The sequence below is a fragment of the Entelurus aequoreus genome, linkage group LG22 (genome assembly GCF_033978785.1).
Source record: "Entelurus aequoreus isolate RoL-2023_Sb linkage group LG22, RoL_Eaeq_v1.1, whole genome shotgun sequence".
In the NCBI taxonomy this organism is placed as follows: domain Eukaryota; kingdom Metazoa; phylum Chordata; class Actinopteri; order Syngnathiformes; family Syngnathidae; genus Entelurus; species Entelurus aequoreus.
In genome coordinates this window covers 18,571,557-18,588,269 of record NC_084752.1, presented here as the reverse complement: position 1 = coordinate 18,588,269, position 16,713 = coordinate 18,571,557, and the positions used below count along the sequence as shown (strand labels likewise).

At 36.4% G+C, this 16,713-nt stretch overlaps 2 protein-coding genes across 2 annotated transcripts in view; one reads left to right on the top strand and one right to left on the bottom strand.

Annotated features, from left to right (window-relative positions):
- klf1 (Kruppel like factor 1 (erythroid)) overlaps window positions 1–16,713 on the bottom strand; it is a 251,904-nt gene that overhangs the window by 76,500 nt on the left and 158,691 nt on the right. The window lies entirely within an intron of this gene.
- LOC133639574 (choline transporter-like protein 2) overlaps window positions 1–16,713 on the top strand; it is a 47,267-nt gene that overhangs the window by 14,036 nt on the left and 16,518 nt on the right. The window contains exons 8-18 of the mRNA XM_062033000.1: window positions 3,518–3,602; window positions 3,748–3,832; window positions 3,907–4,023; window positions 5,294–5,357; window positions 5,443–5,566; window positions 6,119–6,202; window positions 8,335–8,447; window positions 8,559–8,690; window positions 8,766–8,865; window positions 14,183–14,275; window positions 14,393–14,477. Coding sequence (XP_061888984.1) covers window positions 3,518–3,602; window positions 3,748–3,832; window positions 3,907–4,023; window positions 5,294–5,357; window positions 5,443–5,566; window positions 6,119–6,202; window positions 8,335–8,447; window positions 8,559–8,690; window positions 8,766–8,865; window positions 14,183–14,275; window positions 14,393–14,477 — 1,082 coding nt within the window. The remainder of the gene's footprint in view (window positions 1–3,517; window positions 3,603–3,747; window positions 3,833–3,906; window positions 4,024–5,293; window positions 5,358–5,442; window positions 5,567–6,118; window positions 6,203–8,334; window positions 8,448–8,558; window positions 8,691–8,765; window positions 8,866–14,182; window positions 14,276–14,392; window positions 14,478–16,713) is intronic.

The window sequence follows — 16,713 nt, the reverse complement described above, 5'->3', positions numbered from 1 at the left end:
ATTATTAGTGGACCAGTAGCACGCACAATCATGTGTGCTTACGGACTGTATCCCTTGCAGACTGTATTGATATATATTGATATATAATGTAGGAACCACAATATTAATAACAGAAGGAAACAACCCTTTTGTGTGAATGAGTGTAAATGGGGGAGGGAGGTTTTTTGGGTTGGTGCACTAATTGCAAGTGTATCTTGTGATTTTTATGTTGATTTAGTAAAAAAAAAACAAAAAAAAACACAAAAAAACAAAAACGTTACCGATAATAAAAAAAACCGATACCGATAATTTCCGATATTACATTTTAAAGCATTTATCGGCCGATAATATCGGCCGACCGATATTATCGGACATCTCTAGTACAAATCAAACTATAATCTACTACCTTAGAATGTACAACAATTCATTAAAAAAAAGAAACATAACCTGTGAGGAAAAACTAATTTAAAATGTTTGTACGCATGTACAACACTTAAAACTTTAGCATATCAGTATGTGAACTTAAATTATGGAATGGATTAAGCAAAGAAATTAATCAATGTACTAATATGATCCAGTTTAAGAGACGGTTCAAATTTAAAGTGCTTACAAAGTACATAGAAGAAGACTTTTGAGGAACACATTGAACCTTATTGAAATTGAGATACTCTTCATCTCAGTATATTAATCATGACTGACTTAATTATCTATTACAAGAACTGCTGTACTAATAATTCACTGATGTAAATTGTGTTACAAAAAGAAGACAATAAGAGAACATATGTATTATTAGTAAGTGGTCTGAAGTGGGAAAGGGGTAGGATTAAATAAGATCTACTTCTTCCTACTCCTTTTTGGACATGTTGTAAAGCGAAATGATATGAAATAATGTGATGTATCATATTGTAAGTGTTCATGTTCGATATAAACTAAACTCAACAAATTACGACATAAAAGCTTCATTTTACCCACTTTTCTTTGCGTACTGGCTAATTATGCAAATTGAACGATGGTGTCAGTTATGTGTTAAAAAATATTTTCGCAACACTTGACTTGAAAAGTCATCTCTGATGTTAACTTCATATAATAGCCAATACAAATAAACTGTTCCCATTGCAAGCTCCAACCACAATGCACTCAGCAACAAAGGGTTGGAGTTGGGGGTTAAATCACCAAAATGATTCCCGGGCGCGGCGCCGCTGCTGCCCACTGCTCCCCAAGGGGATGGGACAAATGCAGAGGACAAATTTCACCACATCTAGTGTGTGTGTGACAATCATTGGTACTTTAATCTTTTAATCTTAATCTTAATAATAAACAGATTGTCAAACAATTTATTTTTTATTTTTTTATTGTTTGTGATTTATTGTTAAATTAATCTGTTTCAGAAAAAAAAAAAAGTATATTTGCCACAGGTCCTGCAGCTCGTATTAGATTGTGCAGGTACGTTACCTCTGAACAGTAATTATGATGCACCTTCTTATGCAACGTAATGGATTTCGCCCACATGTCGTGTGTAAACTATAACACGGATCATCCCATGTTTAGAAAGATTTCGCATCTCGTTTTGAATTCAAAGGTGCCGGATTATGCAAAACCAACTTTTTTTTACATATTGACCTGCTGGTGTGTAATAGAGATCTGCATAAGTCCCAAACATTTTTAATCAAACCATGGAAACATGGTGGAGAAATTTATAAAACAATTTTGCCTTCCTTCATACTTCCTCCAAACGAGTCGTTTGGAATTAGCCGTTTTGGTGACGTTTTTCCCAAGTGTGACGTCAGTGGATTATCCATATATGGTAGAAACTTACCCAAAGTGCTTTGCGCAATCCGACGGTGGAGGCAATAAACTCCTTTTTTTTCTTTATTCTCTTGTTGTGGGGCAAACTGGCTCGTACATGCATCCTTTGCTGTTGCCATTTCTAATACAATGTTGCAATAGTTCTAACTTATATCTGTCAGTAAACTCGCTATGGAAAGGCTGTCGAAGTTGAGCAACATAAATAAGACTGCCCACAAAACGGCGCATCTTGAAGAGACGGTCAGAAAACAGCTTGAAAACGGTCTGTAAAACGTAATCAATGCAACATTTTGACAAAAGAACCACCATTACATGTTTTGTAGACCCAAGGAAGTCATAATATAACCTATTTAAATGGAATTATTTGATTACCCTGAGAATCAAAAATTGTTAGTGAAAGGTCAGTGGAATTAATCAGTGTTTCCCACACATTCATTTATTTGTGGCGGCCCGCCACGAAAGAATTACGTCCGCCACAAATAAAAATAAAAAAAAAAAGAAAACTTTTTTTTATTTTTTTTTGTCCTGTCCAGCTTCTCAGGCAAATCATATAGTTGATGTAGATGCCCATATAGGCTGTTCAGATTTACTTTACAAAAGAGAAGTGTAGGATACTTCTCTTGTTGCCTTATTTGTATTTGACCACTACTGTTTTCTGTTTATTTGTTACTGACTGTGGCTGGACACCTCTGCCTCTGTTTCACTTTATGTTGCTGGTAAATAATATGGTTGTAGTAGTAGGCTAAAGTTAAATTATTTAGTATGCACTAATTAAAGGGGCAGAGCTTTAAGAGACATTTTAGCTTTTATATTTTATAAGATATATTTTTTGTAAGAACCACAATTAATAAATATATTTCAGTGAATAACTTATTGTTCAAATCTGTATATAAATATGTACATAAAGTGTTGTAATTATATTGTAAAATGGATGGATGTTTAAAACAAAACTGTTATTATTAATTAGTAAGTATACATTTTTTGAGCCTTTTTAGAGCAAATCATATCATTGTAGTAAATTATGCAAATTACTCGATGATATGGTGACCACGCCCATAGCCACGCCCATATCCACGCCCCTTCCGCCACAGGTATCTTGCCAGTTTATGGGAAACACTGATTAATCAATGATTTGTATGAAATTTTATGAAAAATTTATTCCCAGCACTTTTCTGCTCTGTCCCCAATGAGATATTACAATATCAGAACCCACAAATCCTCTCGGATGGTGTAATGTTACTCTTTTCTGCTGGTGAAGGGTGCGGGTTTGATCCCTGTCCAAGGTTACATCAGGAAGTGTGTAAACATTACCGGTAGGCTAAATGTGACTCATTTTTATTTTTTGTATATTCTGGTAAGTGTTATTTTCCACTGATTAAATATTTAACAATTTGTTTCCCATATATTTGTGTGTAATAAGTTAATCAAAAATGTACTTTGAATCAGAGTTACCCAACCCTGTTCTACATAGTTCACTTCTTTGACCAATTTAAAATGCATCTTAAAAGTATACTGTATATGTACACTAGCACTTTTGAGTCTGCCTTGTGTATGAAAAGCGCTATACAAATAAAGTTGCCTTGCCTTGCCTTGCCTAGATGGCAGTAATAATTTATTGGACAAACTGAGTTGACAAATAACGTAATTCAAGTGATCCATTTTGTGCAGAACATGAATCAAGTCAAGTCAAGCCACTTAAATGTCCAAAAATTCAGATATTATTACCTTACAGCCTGGTCCCATGGCGATCCCAAACAAGTCATCTATCCCACAGACAGCAATGGACACTTCTGTGGGCAAGCTGGAACCCCCATGGAGTGAGTATTTGCGGATGGAAAAAATCATGTGTGGTTAGCCTAAATGGTTCTGGTTCACCAATATGTTCCAAATAATTCATCAAAGGATTAATGAAGAGTTATTTGTTGATGATGATTATGATAAAACACTGCACTTGTCTTAAAGGAAGAAACCTCTTCTGTTTTACTTCAATATCTTGAAGTGTGCCAGTCCATTGGTGCTGCTTGAGTTCCAGTGTCCCACCACACAGGTCAACTCCAAGGAATGATTCCATTGTGTTGTTCCAATAGTTTTCTCACGATCATCTTTTGTTTCCTGTCAAAGGTGTGCGTCGAAAGCTGTCCTCACAAACACATGACACTGAACAACGCCTTAAAGAATAGGGATGACAAGCAATATTATCAGCAATTCTGCAAGGAAGGAGTGGACCTCTCCAAAGAGGTACAACATTCAGATAAATCAATCAAATGGCAATCTTCCAGCCCAGAATAGAGATAGTTTTTCAGCAGAAGCTCTACTGCAGGAGTGTCAAACTTGTTTTCACTGAAGGTCGCATAGCAGTTTCGCTGCCCTCATAGGGCCAATTGTAACAATCAATACAATATACATTTTCTAATTAACAATTGCCGATTCATTTAGATATTATATTTATTTTACATACACTATAAAATAAATCTATGGATTTTATGGTAAAAAAAAAGTAGCAACAATTGATTGAATTTCACTGTAAAATTGAGGATGTTTTTTACAGCATAACACTATAAATGAAAAAAAACATACCACTGTTTTTTTACTGGTAAAATGTATGGTTTGTTGTATTTGCGGTGTACTACTGTAAATGCAAAAACGGTACCACAGTTTTACAGTAAAATTCTGGCGACTTAACTGCCAGTTTTTTGTTTTTTTTACTGTAAATCATATATACAGTGTACAATTTGATGGATTTGAAATCATAAATCAAACAGATATTTAAGTATTTTTATTTGTAATTTTTTTTTTTAATGTATGATGAATATTTGTTGCATTATTGGATACTATTAATTTGGAAAATACATTATTTTAACAAAAACATGTGTGGATTTTATGATAATATAATATTAGTTGCATTATAAGATAATAATGTTTAAAAGATGCAATTGCATGCAGTACACATATTTTTTCAACGTCGTAATGGAAATAATGAATACATTTATTTGTTGTATATTGTATATATTATATAAAAATATATTATAATAATATAGTATTATATATCAGTATATATTATATACTTTATATAAAATATATAAATAATACATGTTACATTTTTATTGCTTCTATGGTACATTTTTAGTCCATCCTTTGTAACTGAGCTACTGTGTGGAACAATTTCCCTTGTGGATCAATAACGTTTGTCTAAGTCTAATTTATGAAGAAAAGGTAAAGTACTTTATTGATACATATTGTTTATAAGCTTTCGTGGGCCAAATAAAAGATAGAAAGGCCCATTAACTTTGAATTTGACACTAGTGCTACACTGTATCCCAAAGGGAGAACATTAGTATGTGTAAGTATAGCTATGAGATACAGTATAGTGCTATAGTCCTTTCTTTGGCTTTTAAAATTGGTGGCAGCATTTTTCAGCATCCTTAATGGATTTCAATCTCTCGCACCATAACCCCAATTAAAAAAAATATCCAATGTTATTCACTGTCTTTTCAACTCTGTGACTCAGACTGATATTCTTGCAATCCTGACATCCAACCTGTGCCCTGCAATGCTCATGCCCAGCAGACCCTGTAAGTGACAAGATAGTTGCAAGTCTATGATGGTCAGACAAAGCGATGCCGCTTTAAAAAAACGTGTACTCTAATCCAATTACAGTCACCGGTCGCTGCCTTCCAGACCTGGCCATGAAGGGAGATACAGTGATGGTGGGTGACAAAACCAATATTACGGACAACGACGGATTACAGATCCAGGCTAAAGTGGTACTGGAGGCGTCTAAGTGAGCTTCTTTTTTTTCTTAATGTTTTACCTTGTGCTGTGAAATGACTAATTATTTTAATCAGATTAATCACACTTTTGATTTTCGATTAATCATGATTAATCACAGATTATTACCGGTACTTGCATGCACATTTTAACTTGACAAAATACCCGACATTTGGACACAAATGCAATTTTGTTGTCAGAATTTCATACAGGAACATTTTTAAATGTTTTACTTGAATGCACTTCATTTATTTATTCAAAACTTGGAATCAGTTTTAGCTAAAATCCCACCTGAGTTTATTTTGGAGTCCAAAATCCAAATGATACACAAATCTCCTAAGCACATGGATTACAGGGAAACACAACACAAGTATGATGAAGCCAGAAGTAAGCACTACATGGATATGAATACATTGATGGCACCTCTGACGCCGCGGTCTCATCATTCACTCAAAAGTCTCTACTCGTTCGAGAATGCCACATCTCTCTAACAGCTAAATACCTCTCTGAGAATCACTGTTGTACAGAAAACGAAAGTTTTAAACCATGTGCGATGTTTTTACAGGAAATCCAACATGGTCGTTGAAGCGCGTGTGGTGGCCATGAAAATCTTTGAGGACTACAGTATGTCGTGGCACTGGATAATGCTGTAAGAACATTTGCACTCTCAAATTTCCACAACCGTATTGTAGCTTATAACACTGGTCATTCATTCAAGACCATCTAAAACTAAAAAAATCACTCAAGAGAGTGCAGACTTGTGGGCCGTTCACTCAATAGTACCCTTTAAAAAAGTCTTGAGTCCCAAAAAATAATCAATTGTTCCTAATCCCATTCCTGACATTTCTTGAATGTTTCTTTAGAATAGGCCAAAAACTTCTGAGCTATGTTGTTATTGTTCTATGGCGGAATGAAATAAGCCATCCATCCCATCCATTTTCTACCGATTGTCCCGCCAGTGATTTTCAAACTGTGGTATGCGTACCACTATTGATACAGGGGCTCCATCTAGTGGCACACCACAGAATCACTAAAATAAAGTACAGTAGTTTTTTTTCCTATTTTCAAACACAGTGTCGCTGTTCTAACCGTGTGTAAATGCTACGGTGGCCAAAAATAATAAACATATCTGTTAAATAAAACTTGCATTGTTTTTAATCAATATTTTGGCCAAGTGTTTTCTGATGTGGTACTTGGTGAAAAACGTTTGAGAACCACTGAAATAAACAGAGTAAACCCTCTTATCAGTCATCCACTCACACTCTCTCTCTTTTTCTCTTTGGGTGGCAGCAGGACCTCTAGCATGTGTATATATATATATATATATATATATATATATATATATATATATATATATATATATATATATATATATATATATATATATATATTAGAGATGTCCGATAATATCGGCCTGCCAATATTATCGGCCGATAAATGCTTTAAAATGTAATATCAGAAGTTATCGGTATCGTTTTTTTAATTATCGGTATTGTTTTTTATTTTTTTTATTTTTTATTAAATCAACATAAAAAACACAAGATACACTTACAATTAGTGCACCAACCCAAAAAACCTCCCTCCCCCATTTACACTCATTCACACAAAAGGGTTGTTTCTTTCTGTTATTAATATTCTGGTTCCTACATTATATATCAATATATATCAATACAGTCTGCAAGGGATACAGTCCGTAAGCACACATGATTGTGCGTGCTGCTGGTCCACTAATAGTACTAACCTTTAACAGTTAATTTGACTCATTTTCATTAATTACTAGTTTCTATGTAACTGTTTTTATATAGTTTTACTTTCTTTTTTATTCAAGAAAATGTTTTTATTTTATTTATCTTATTTTATTTTATACATTTCTAAAAAAAGGACCTTATCTTCACCATACCTGGTTGTCCAAATTAGGCATAGTGATGTGTTAATTCCACGACTGTATATATCGGTATTGGTTGATATCGGTATCTGTAATTAAAGAGTTGGACAATATCGGAATATCGGATATCGGCAAAAAGCCATTATCGGACATCCCTAATATACATACATACATACATACATACATACATACATACATACATACACAACCAGTGAAGTTGGCACGTTGTGTAATTTGTAAATAAAAACAGAATATAATGATTTGCAAATCATTTTCAACTTATATTCAATTGAATAGACTGCAAAGACAAGATATTTAATGTTCAAACTTAGAAACCTAATTTATTTTGCAAATAATCAATAACTGAGAATTTAATGGCAGCAAAAAAGTTGGCACAGGGGCATTTTTACCTGTGTTACATGGCCTTTCCTTTTAACAACACTCAGTAAATGTTTGGAAAGGAACTGAGACCAATTTTTTAAGCTTTTCAGGTGGAATTCTTTCCCTTTCTTGCTTGATGTACAGCTTAAGTTGTTCAACAGTCCGTTGGTATTTTAGGCTTGTAATATAGGTTGAAAAGGATTTGCAAATCATTGTATTCTGTTTTTATTTACGATTTACACAACGTGCCAACACACACACACAAACATACGCACACACAGAAGTCAGCCTCGTAACGCAAACAAACGTAAGATAACGCAATGGAAATTAGCCGGATCACCCCCAAAATCTATTACTCGTACTTCATCCTATTTTTGACATTTCCTGACACTTCAAATTCCTGGCGGAGGTTCAGTTAAAGATTTTTGAACAAGGTTTACTCTAAGCCTCTTATAAGTTTAGATGTTTGTCTTCCTATATAAATAAACATTGATTGATTGATTGATTATGTCTAGGGGTCTGGTGATAGCCATGGTTCTCAGCTTCACCTTCATCGTCCTGCTTCGCTACCTGGCAGGCATTATGGTCTGGGTCATCATTATCCTGGTCATTGTCGTCATCAGTTACGGTAAGGCAGTCGCCGTGGTTATTACCCTTTGACCTTTGCTACATTGCTGTATCACAGGCAACACAGCCTCTTGAAAAGTGAAACGCAACAAAATATGTTATGTGTTCTTAGGTATTATCCATTGTAACTTGGAGTATAGAAGTCTAAAAGGGACGACTGGAGAAAATACAACCATCCGTGACCTGGGCCTGCAGACCGACTTCACTGTCTACCTAAAGATCAGACAGACCTGGCTCGGATTCAGTATGTTCCCATTATTCTTCAATATGCTTAAACTCTCCCACATACTTTTAATTCCCGCATTCAATGTTTTTGTAGTGATCACTCTCATCATTGTGGAGGTCACCATCATCCTGCTTCTCATCTTCCTCAGGAAGAGGATCTTTGTCGCCGTTGCCCTCATTAAAGAGGCCAGCAGGTCAGCCTCAGCCATTTTGTCAAATGTATACCTCCCTAACAGTGTCATTCAAAACTGAGCAATTTTACCCCAGCAAAGTGCAAAAATCATTGTGCAGTATCACACTAAATTGAGTGCTTGTTATACTATATTATGGAGGCCAAAATTTGACAAAATTAAATAAATATATAAATAAAATACAGAAAATGTGTCATTAATAAATTAAATCATTAAATAAATCAACACAATGAAATAATTGAATCAGTAATTAATTAAATCATATCATTACATTTCATTTTACATTAAACCGGATTAATGACACATTTAATAACACATTTATGTATTTAATTCCAATTATGATTAATCAAATTAAATACATTTAGGCTGTCAAAATTAGCGCGTTAACTCATGCGATTAAGCACAAAAAATTGTAAACTTATGTTAACACAGCTCTTTGAGACATTTGTGATTAAGGGCTGTATAAGTAAACTTTGATTGATGTGATGAAGCACAAAAAATATCGCATTAATCATGAATACACTTAGAGTAATCAATTAGAGTACTTTAAAGGGGAACTGCACTTTTTTTGGAATTTTGCCTATCGTTCACAACGCTTATAAAAGACATGATGACTAATGGATTGTTTTAAATGCTTTCTAAATATTAAATAAACGTAAATAAAAGTCCGCTTACAGCGAAGCCAATGGGAGCTCCACTGTTCCGCCCATAAAATCTGATAAATTACCATTCAAAAAGCACCAACAGTACTTAATTTACATTTTGTGACTTGAACATTAACCAAGTATTAGTGATGTTTTTATAAGTGCTAACGCAGACGAACTATATAGCGGCGACGTAATCACTTCCGTGTGTCCCTATGTTTACATCATCAAGTGGTCTGGTGTTTCCTCGCTTCCCTGCACCCTGAAAGTTTATTGTAGCTCATAAATCATGCTTCTCACCTGAAAAGTAGATGGCTGAGGATATAATCTGACAAGTTGGGACACTGTTTATTCATTACCATGAATTGATTTACGTGGACCCCGACTTAAACAAGTTGAAAAACTTATTCGGGTGTTACCATTTAGTGGTCAATTGTACGGAATATGTACTGAACTGTGCAATCTACTAATAAAAGTTTCAATCAATCTGTGACAGCCATTTGGGACCTGGAACTGGCGTGTATCATTGTTTACATCCAGAGCAGCCATATTTTAAACCAACTCGGGGTTGGTGAGAATGCTGCTACTTTGAAAATCTGACCTCGAGGAGCGCTTCAGTTGAAATTCCAACTAGGAACTTAGAAATCCTGACTTCGCAGTATGAATGGAACGCAACATAGGCTCCCAAAAGAGTTCCAAAGTTCCAGGCTTCAGACCAAATCGATGATTGGCCACTGACTTTGTTGGCTGAGTTGGCAGATAGAATAAATTCATGAAGCGCTGACAAGGGCCAAATGGGACAACTTTAATGAAAAAAATCTCTAAATAACTGCTTAAATGTGTCATTAATTAATTCAATCATTAGATAAATATCTAAGCATAAAATAATGAATTAAATCATGAAATAAGGAAATCATTACTAATGAAGTGATTAAATGTAATTTTACATTAAATAAAGTAATGACACATAATCATTTATAATTTATAGCGGCAGCCGGCCTCCAGGTCCCCAAATCCCCCCCCCTTCTGTTGCGAGTTGTTGTGATTACATGTATCATGTTTATGTGTGCTATGCTATGTGAGGTTTTTTTCCTTGGACTCAGTCTGGACCCCTCCCGAGGGTCCAGCCTTAGACTGATACTTTTTTTACTCTTCCCCCTTTCCCAATGTCACCTTTTTCCCACCTTTTTTAAGGAGCGCTGTAAGTGGCTGATCCGTTGGCGGTCCCATCTTGTCCCCTTGTAACGTATGTCTGCTCTTAGTGGGACTGTTCCGAAAATGAAATTTCAGTTCTTATGTGTCTTGTACATGTTAAAGAATGGACAACAATAAAGCATCTTGAATCTTGAATCCTCTTGATAATAACACATTGATGCATTTAATTATAATTATAATTAATTAATCACATTTATTAACATCTTTATTTAATTAATTTTGTCCCATTTGGCCTTCCATAGTAACGTCATGTATGCATTTCGTTTAGCGACTGTGCCAAGGAGAATCCAGAGCCTGGAGACACTCTTCCATTGTTAAATTCCCTTGTTGTAGATGGAAAAATATAGGTGGATCAGACAAAAGCAGCGAGTCGCTATTTTTATAGATAGAATAGAATAGAAATAAAAGAGAATAAATTGAAAAATAGACTATTGTGATCCTGTAGTGCAAATTAAATGTAAATATCACAAAAAACTAAAACAAATAAAAGGGCATTTCAGCACATTTGGGACACATGTGCAAGTTAAGTGATCTGGTTTAATTTAAAATGTGTATTTTGTTTGGGAATTGTCAGCCAGTAGATTGCAGTTTTTGTTTTGTTTAACAAAATAAACAAAACAACTAATTAGTTTTAGTTGCTTTGGGTTCCCTCCGGGTACTCCGGCTTCCTCCCACTTCCAAAAACATGCACCTGGGGATAGGTTGATTGGCAAAACTAAATTGGCCCAAGTGTGTGAATGTGAGTGTGAATGTTGTCTGTCTATCTGTGTTGGCCCTGTGATGAGGTGGCGACTTGTCCAGGGTGTACCCCGCCTACCGCCCGATTGTAGCTGAGATAGGCTCCAGCCCCCCCCCGCGACCCCGAATGGAATAAGCGGTAGAAAATGGATGGATGGATGGATGCTTTAAAGGCCTACTGAAATGAATTTTTTTTATTTAAACGGGGATAGCAGATCTATTCTATGTGTCATACTTGATCATTTCGCGATATTGCCATATTTTTGCTGAAAGGATTTAGTATAGAACAACGACGATAAAGATTGCAACTTTTGGTATCTGATAAAAAAAAGGCTTGCACCTACCGGAAGTAGTGTGACGTAGTCAGTTGAACATATACGCAAAGTTCCCTATTGTTTACAATGATGGCCGCATGAAGTGAGAGAGATTCGGACCGAGAAAGCGACAATTTCCCCATTAATTTGAGCGAGGATGAAAGATTTGTGGATGAGTAAAGTGCAAGTGAAGGACTAGTGGGGAGTTGAAGCTATTCAGATAGGGAAGATGCTGTGAGAGCCGGGGGTGACCTGATATTCAGCTGGGAATGACTACAACAGTAAATAAACACAAGACATATATATACTCTATTAGCCACAACACAACCAGGCTTATATTTAATATGCCACAAATTAATCCTGCATAAAAACACCTGCGTGTTTGTTATGCTACCTCCTAGCTCCTCTGCTAGCTCCTAGCTCCATAGAACACGCCAATACAATTCAAACACCTGATCAACACACACAATCACTCAGCCCAAAAGACCGTTTACCTAACCCAAGGTTCATAAAGCTTATATATTTTTAAAAAGTTACGTACGTGACGCGCACATACGGTCAAGTTATCGAATGTTTAGCAGCCAAGGCTGCATACTCACGGTACCTGATATTCAGCTGGGAATGACTACAACAGTAAATAAACACAAGACATATATATACTCTATTAGCCACAACACAACCAGGCTTATATTTAATATGCCACAAATTAATCCTGCATAATAACACCTGCGTGTTTGTTATGCTAGCTCCTAGCTCCTCTGCTAGCTCCTAGCTCCATAGAACACGCCAATACAATTCAAACACCCGATCAACACACACAATCACTCAGCCCAAAAGACCGTTCACCTAACCCAAGGTTCATGAAGCTTATATATTTTTAAAAAGTTACGTACGTGACGCGCACGTACGGTACGGTACGTGTTATGCTAGCTCCTAGCTCCTCTGCTAGCTCCTAGCTCCATAGAACACGCCAATACAATTCAAACACATGATCAACACACACAATCACTCAGCCCAAAAGACCGTTCACCTAACCCAAGGTTCATAAAGCTTATATATTTAAAAAAAGTTACGTACATACGCAAAAAAAAGCCAAAGCTGCATACTCACAGTAGCACGTCTGCGTCTTTGTCATCCAAATCAAAGTAATCCTGGTAAGAGTCTGTGTTGTCCCAGTTCTCTACAGGCGTCTGTGTATCCAAATCAAAAGTCCTCCTGGTTAGAGTCTCTGTTATCCGAGTTCTTCCATCTTGACTGCATCTTTCGGGAATGTAAACAAAGAAGCGCCGGCTGTGTACTGTTGTGGCTGACTACGTTCGAAAAATACGTCCATTTCGCACCGACAACTTTCTTCTTTGCTTGCTTGGCTTCCTTCTCCATAATGCAATGAACATGATTGAAACAGATTCACGAACACAGATGTCCAGAATACTGTGGAATTATGAAATGAAAACAGAGCTTTTTCGTATCGGCTTCAATGTGGAAGGCATACCCGTGTTCGCCGGGCTACGTCACGCGCATACGTCATCCGCAGAGGCGTTTCGAACCGGAAGTTTAGCGGCAAATTTAAAATGTCACTTTATAAGTTAACCCGGCCGTATTGGCATGTGTTATAATGTTAAGATTTCATCATTGATATATAAACTATCAGACTGCGTGGTCGGTAGTAGTGGCTTTCAGTAGGCCTTTAATTACAGTAATAGGTTGTGCTTTTTACAAAGTTTAACATGTCATTGTGTCAAATATAATCATTTATTTGTTAGATATGTTCTATTATGCTAGCACTGTAATTGATAGGTCTGATTTTTTTATTTTATATTATCTAAAGCAGAAGAAAAGCAACAAGTTCAACATTCAAAATGTATTGCTCAGAAAAGTGTTTTTACTGTTTTTTTTTATGTATAACTTCAGTAATGGACCTGAGGTTTTATTTTAGTAAATCAGTTAAAAATGATACTCATCCATAAAGTCACTTTTTTATTTAAATATCTTTCTTACTAATAATATAATGGATATCTCTAAAGTTGATGACTTTTCCCAGCATTTTATAGGACGGAATTAAAAAGAGATTGATTAATCAGAGATCATTATTATCGCTCATTTTTAAAAATCGCTTGAAAGTTTTATGTTTTGCATTTTACTTCCTTACTATACCGAAAACAAACCAAACCGTGGCTTTAAAAAGGAGGTACATACCGAACTGTGATTATATGATTATTATAGTGTAATAAAAATAGTTTCTGCTGTTTGACAAATTAATTTATTCAAATAATGAACTGATCTCCACAAAACCTGGAGGGCAGTGGCATGGACCAGGGAAGACACTGTTAGTTTGGTATGGATCCTGATCACGGATTGAAGAAATGTCTTTTTATTGATATTTACATCACAACTGATGTTCTTTTTCAGAGCTGTTGGACATTTGAGTTCTTCAATATTCTTCCCGCTGTTGACCTTTTCCCTCATCACAGTGGTGATAGCTTACTGGATAGTCACTTCTGTGTATCCTTTTACCACTTCAGATGAGAATCAAGGATGATCCAGACAAAAAATGATATATATTTTTTAATATCCATTATGCCCTCATGTTGTTTTATACACCTTGACACCTTTGACCAGTTTCTTGTCCACGTCAAATGAGCAGGTGTATAAAGTGTTCAACAAATCTGATTGCGAATTTTCTCGGACTGTCTGTGACCCTAAGGTGATGAGGCCGACCAAATAAATGTTTTCATGTTTTGTGGTATGTAACATGTTTACATCTTGTGGATAATGCATATGTTTAAGAGCTATTTCTTTATTCATAATCATGTTTGAATCAGCTCATATTTTCTTTTATAACTTTACTCTGTATACTAGTTTCTCTTTGTCTTCAGATTGCCTGGTTAGACAGGGTCGTAAACCATCAGGAATGTGAACACAACCCCCAAGTCTCTCCTCTTATCAGTGTTGGGAGGAGGGGCCGGGGGGGAAATGGGGGCTTTCTTTGTGTGAAAAGAGTTGCTTTTGGCCGGTGGAAGGCCAGATCAACTTGGGCTGCGCATTTGTATGTGTTGTTCGAGGCTGGTCTCATTATTGCCAAAGCTTTGACAATAAAATTACAAAATACCTTTTCTGTGCTTGGTGGTACGTTTGAGTTCAGTTGATATGTCATTAAGGAACTTGGGACTGACCAGCGTTTTACATCCCACTTGGAGGAACATCTGGTCAAACGCAACAATTTGGGGGCTCGTCCGGGATGACACGCTGACAATTGGACCTTCTCTTGCAATCTTCTGGACAGACTCACATGGCCAAAACATAATTCAAGGTAAGCAGAACCTTTCTTTTTAGATAAAATCTGCATTAGGAGTCTGCCCAGAAGTCTGTAAGTTAAACACTGCTTTGTACCCCAGACACAGAATGGTGATTTTGATAGATTGATTGCATTTTTGCCGAGCCTGCCATTGCATTAAAATTGTAAATAAGTGGTCAACTCACGTCATTGTGTCTCGATTACCGTGACGGGCAGTTTCATTGACGAGTGAACTAATAGTTGGGTGTGGCTCACCCTGGGTAGTTGGTCGCCGCCTAAAAGAGTAACGGGTTGGATGCCCATCATATGGTACAGTAAATACTCCCCGGTTGTGAGATCCCTGTTGACATTTTTATGTGCACACAAATTAAGGATGGGTCGGAGGCCATTTGTAAAATACAATAAATACTCCCTGGTTGCGAGTTCCCTACGGCATTAACGTGTGCGTTAAAATTAAGAAACGTACGGGAGGAGGCCCTTCTGTACCATATGATAAATTCCACGGCTGGAGGCCATTTGTAATAAATACAATAAAGATTCCCCGGTTGTGAGGTCCCGGCGACACTTTAGTGTGCGCTAAAATTAAGGAAAAATAGACACAATGGCCAAGGAGTGTGACAGAAAAGAATGTGATGACGGCTGGGGAAAATGTGATGAATCATTACTGTTTAATAATCCATTGAATGCACTGTTGTCGACAATGGAATTAGCAGGTAAAGTTTAAAAAGAAAAAAAAAAAAGAAAAAGAAAAGAGAACGTTACTTGAAAGGGTTAAGAGGGTGTTTACAATACTCGAAAAGTTGTGAACTCAAACGTCTGGTAAAATAAAAAATAAAATAAAAAAGTAACTGGAAGTTTTATGGTAAAGTGAAACGCAGAGAGAGTGCTTACGTGTGCGTGGGTGTGTGTGCGTAGGGCTGTAGGCACTTGCTTGTGTGTGCGTGAGTGCTTACACGTGCATGTGTGTGTGTGTGCGCTGGTGAAAATGGTCAAGAGAAAAAAAGAGCAGGGTTGGTGCTCGAGAATTTAAGAGTTTAGCGTATGATAAAAGTAAACGGGGATTACGTGGAAAAACGAAATGCAGCAAAAGAACCGATGATTAATGAGACAAATAGGACAGACTAGACTGATTGGTGTTTTGCCTGCCGCGCATGCGCAAGACAATTCAAACGACCCGCCCAGACTTTGACTAGGCCACCGCCCCCTACTCCAGTGAGAAGGAGAGAGAGAGAAAAAGAGAGCAGGTGAAGGAAGATTGAGGGAGAAGAGGATGGTTTGAGAAAATATGGGAAAAGGATGTTTATAACCTTACGTTATGTGAATGGTTTCTAGGAGAACAGAAAATAGAAACATTGTGTGAAGTGTAAGGAAGAGATGGATACAGGATGTTGTTTGTAAAGGAAAACGAAAGTGAAGAAAAGATGAGAAAGTGACAAATGAAGGTATTCGTAAATGGTATGCTGTTGATTGTGGTTAGCTGCAAGTTTGTTTATTTGTTTGTTTGTTTAGTTGTTTGAGTGAAATGGGAAGAAATCAATAGGAGACTTTAGAAGCATTTTGTATCGTTGTGTTTCCACACAAGATGGCAAAAATACAGAACAACAAGTAGGATAAATGGCTGAATCTTCGACCTCACCGATAACAC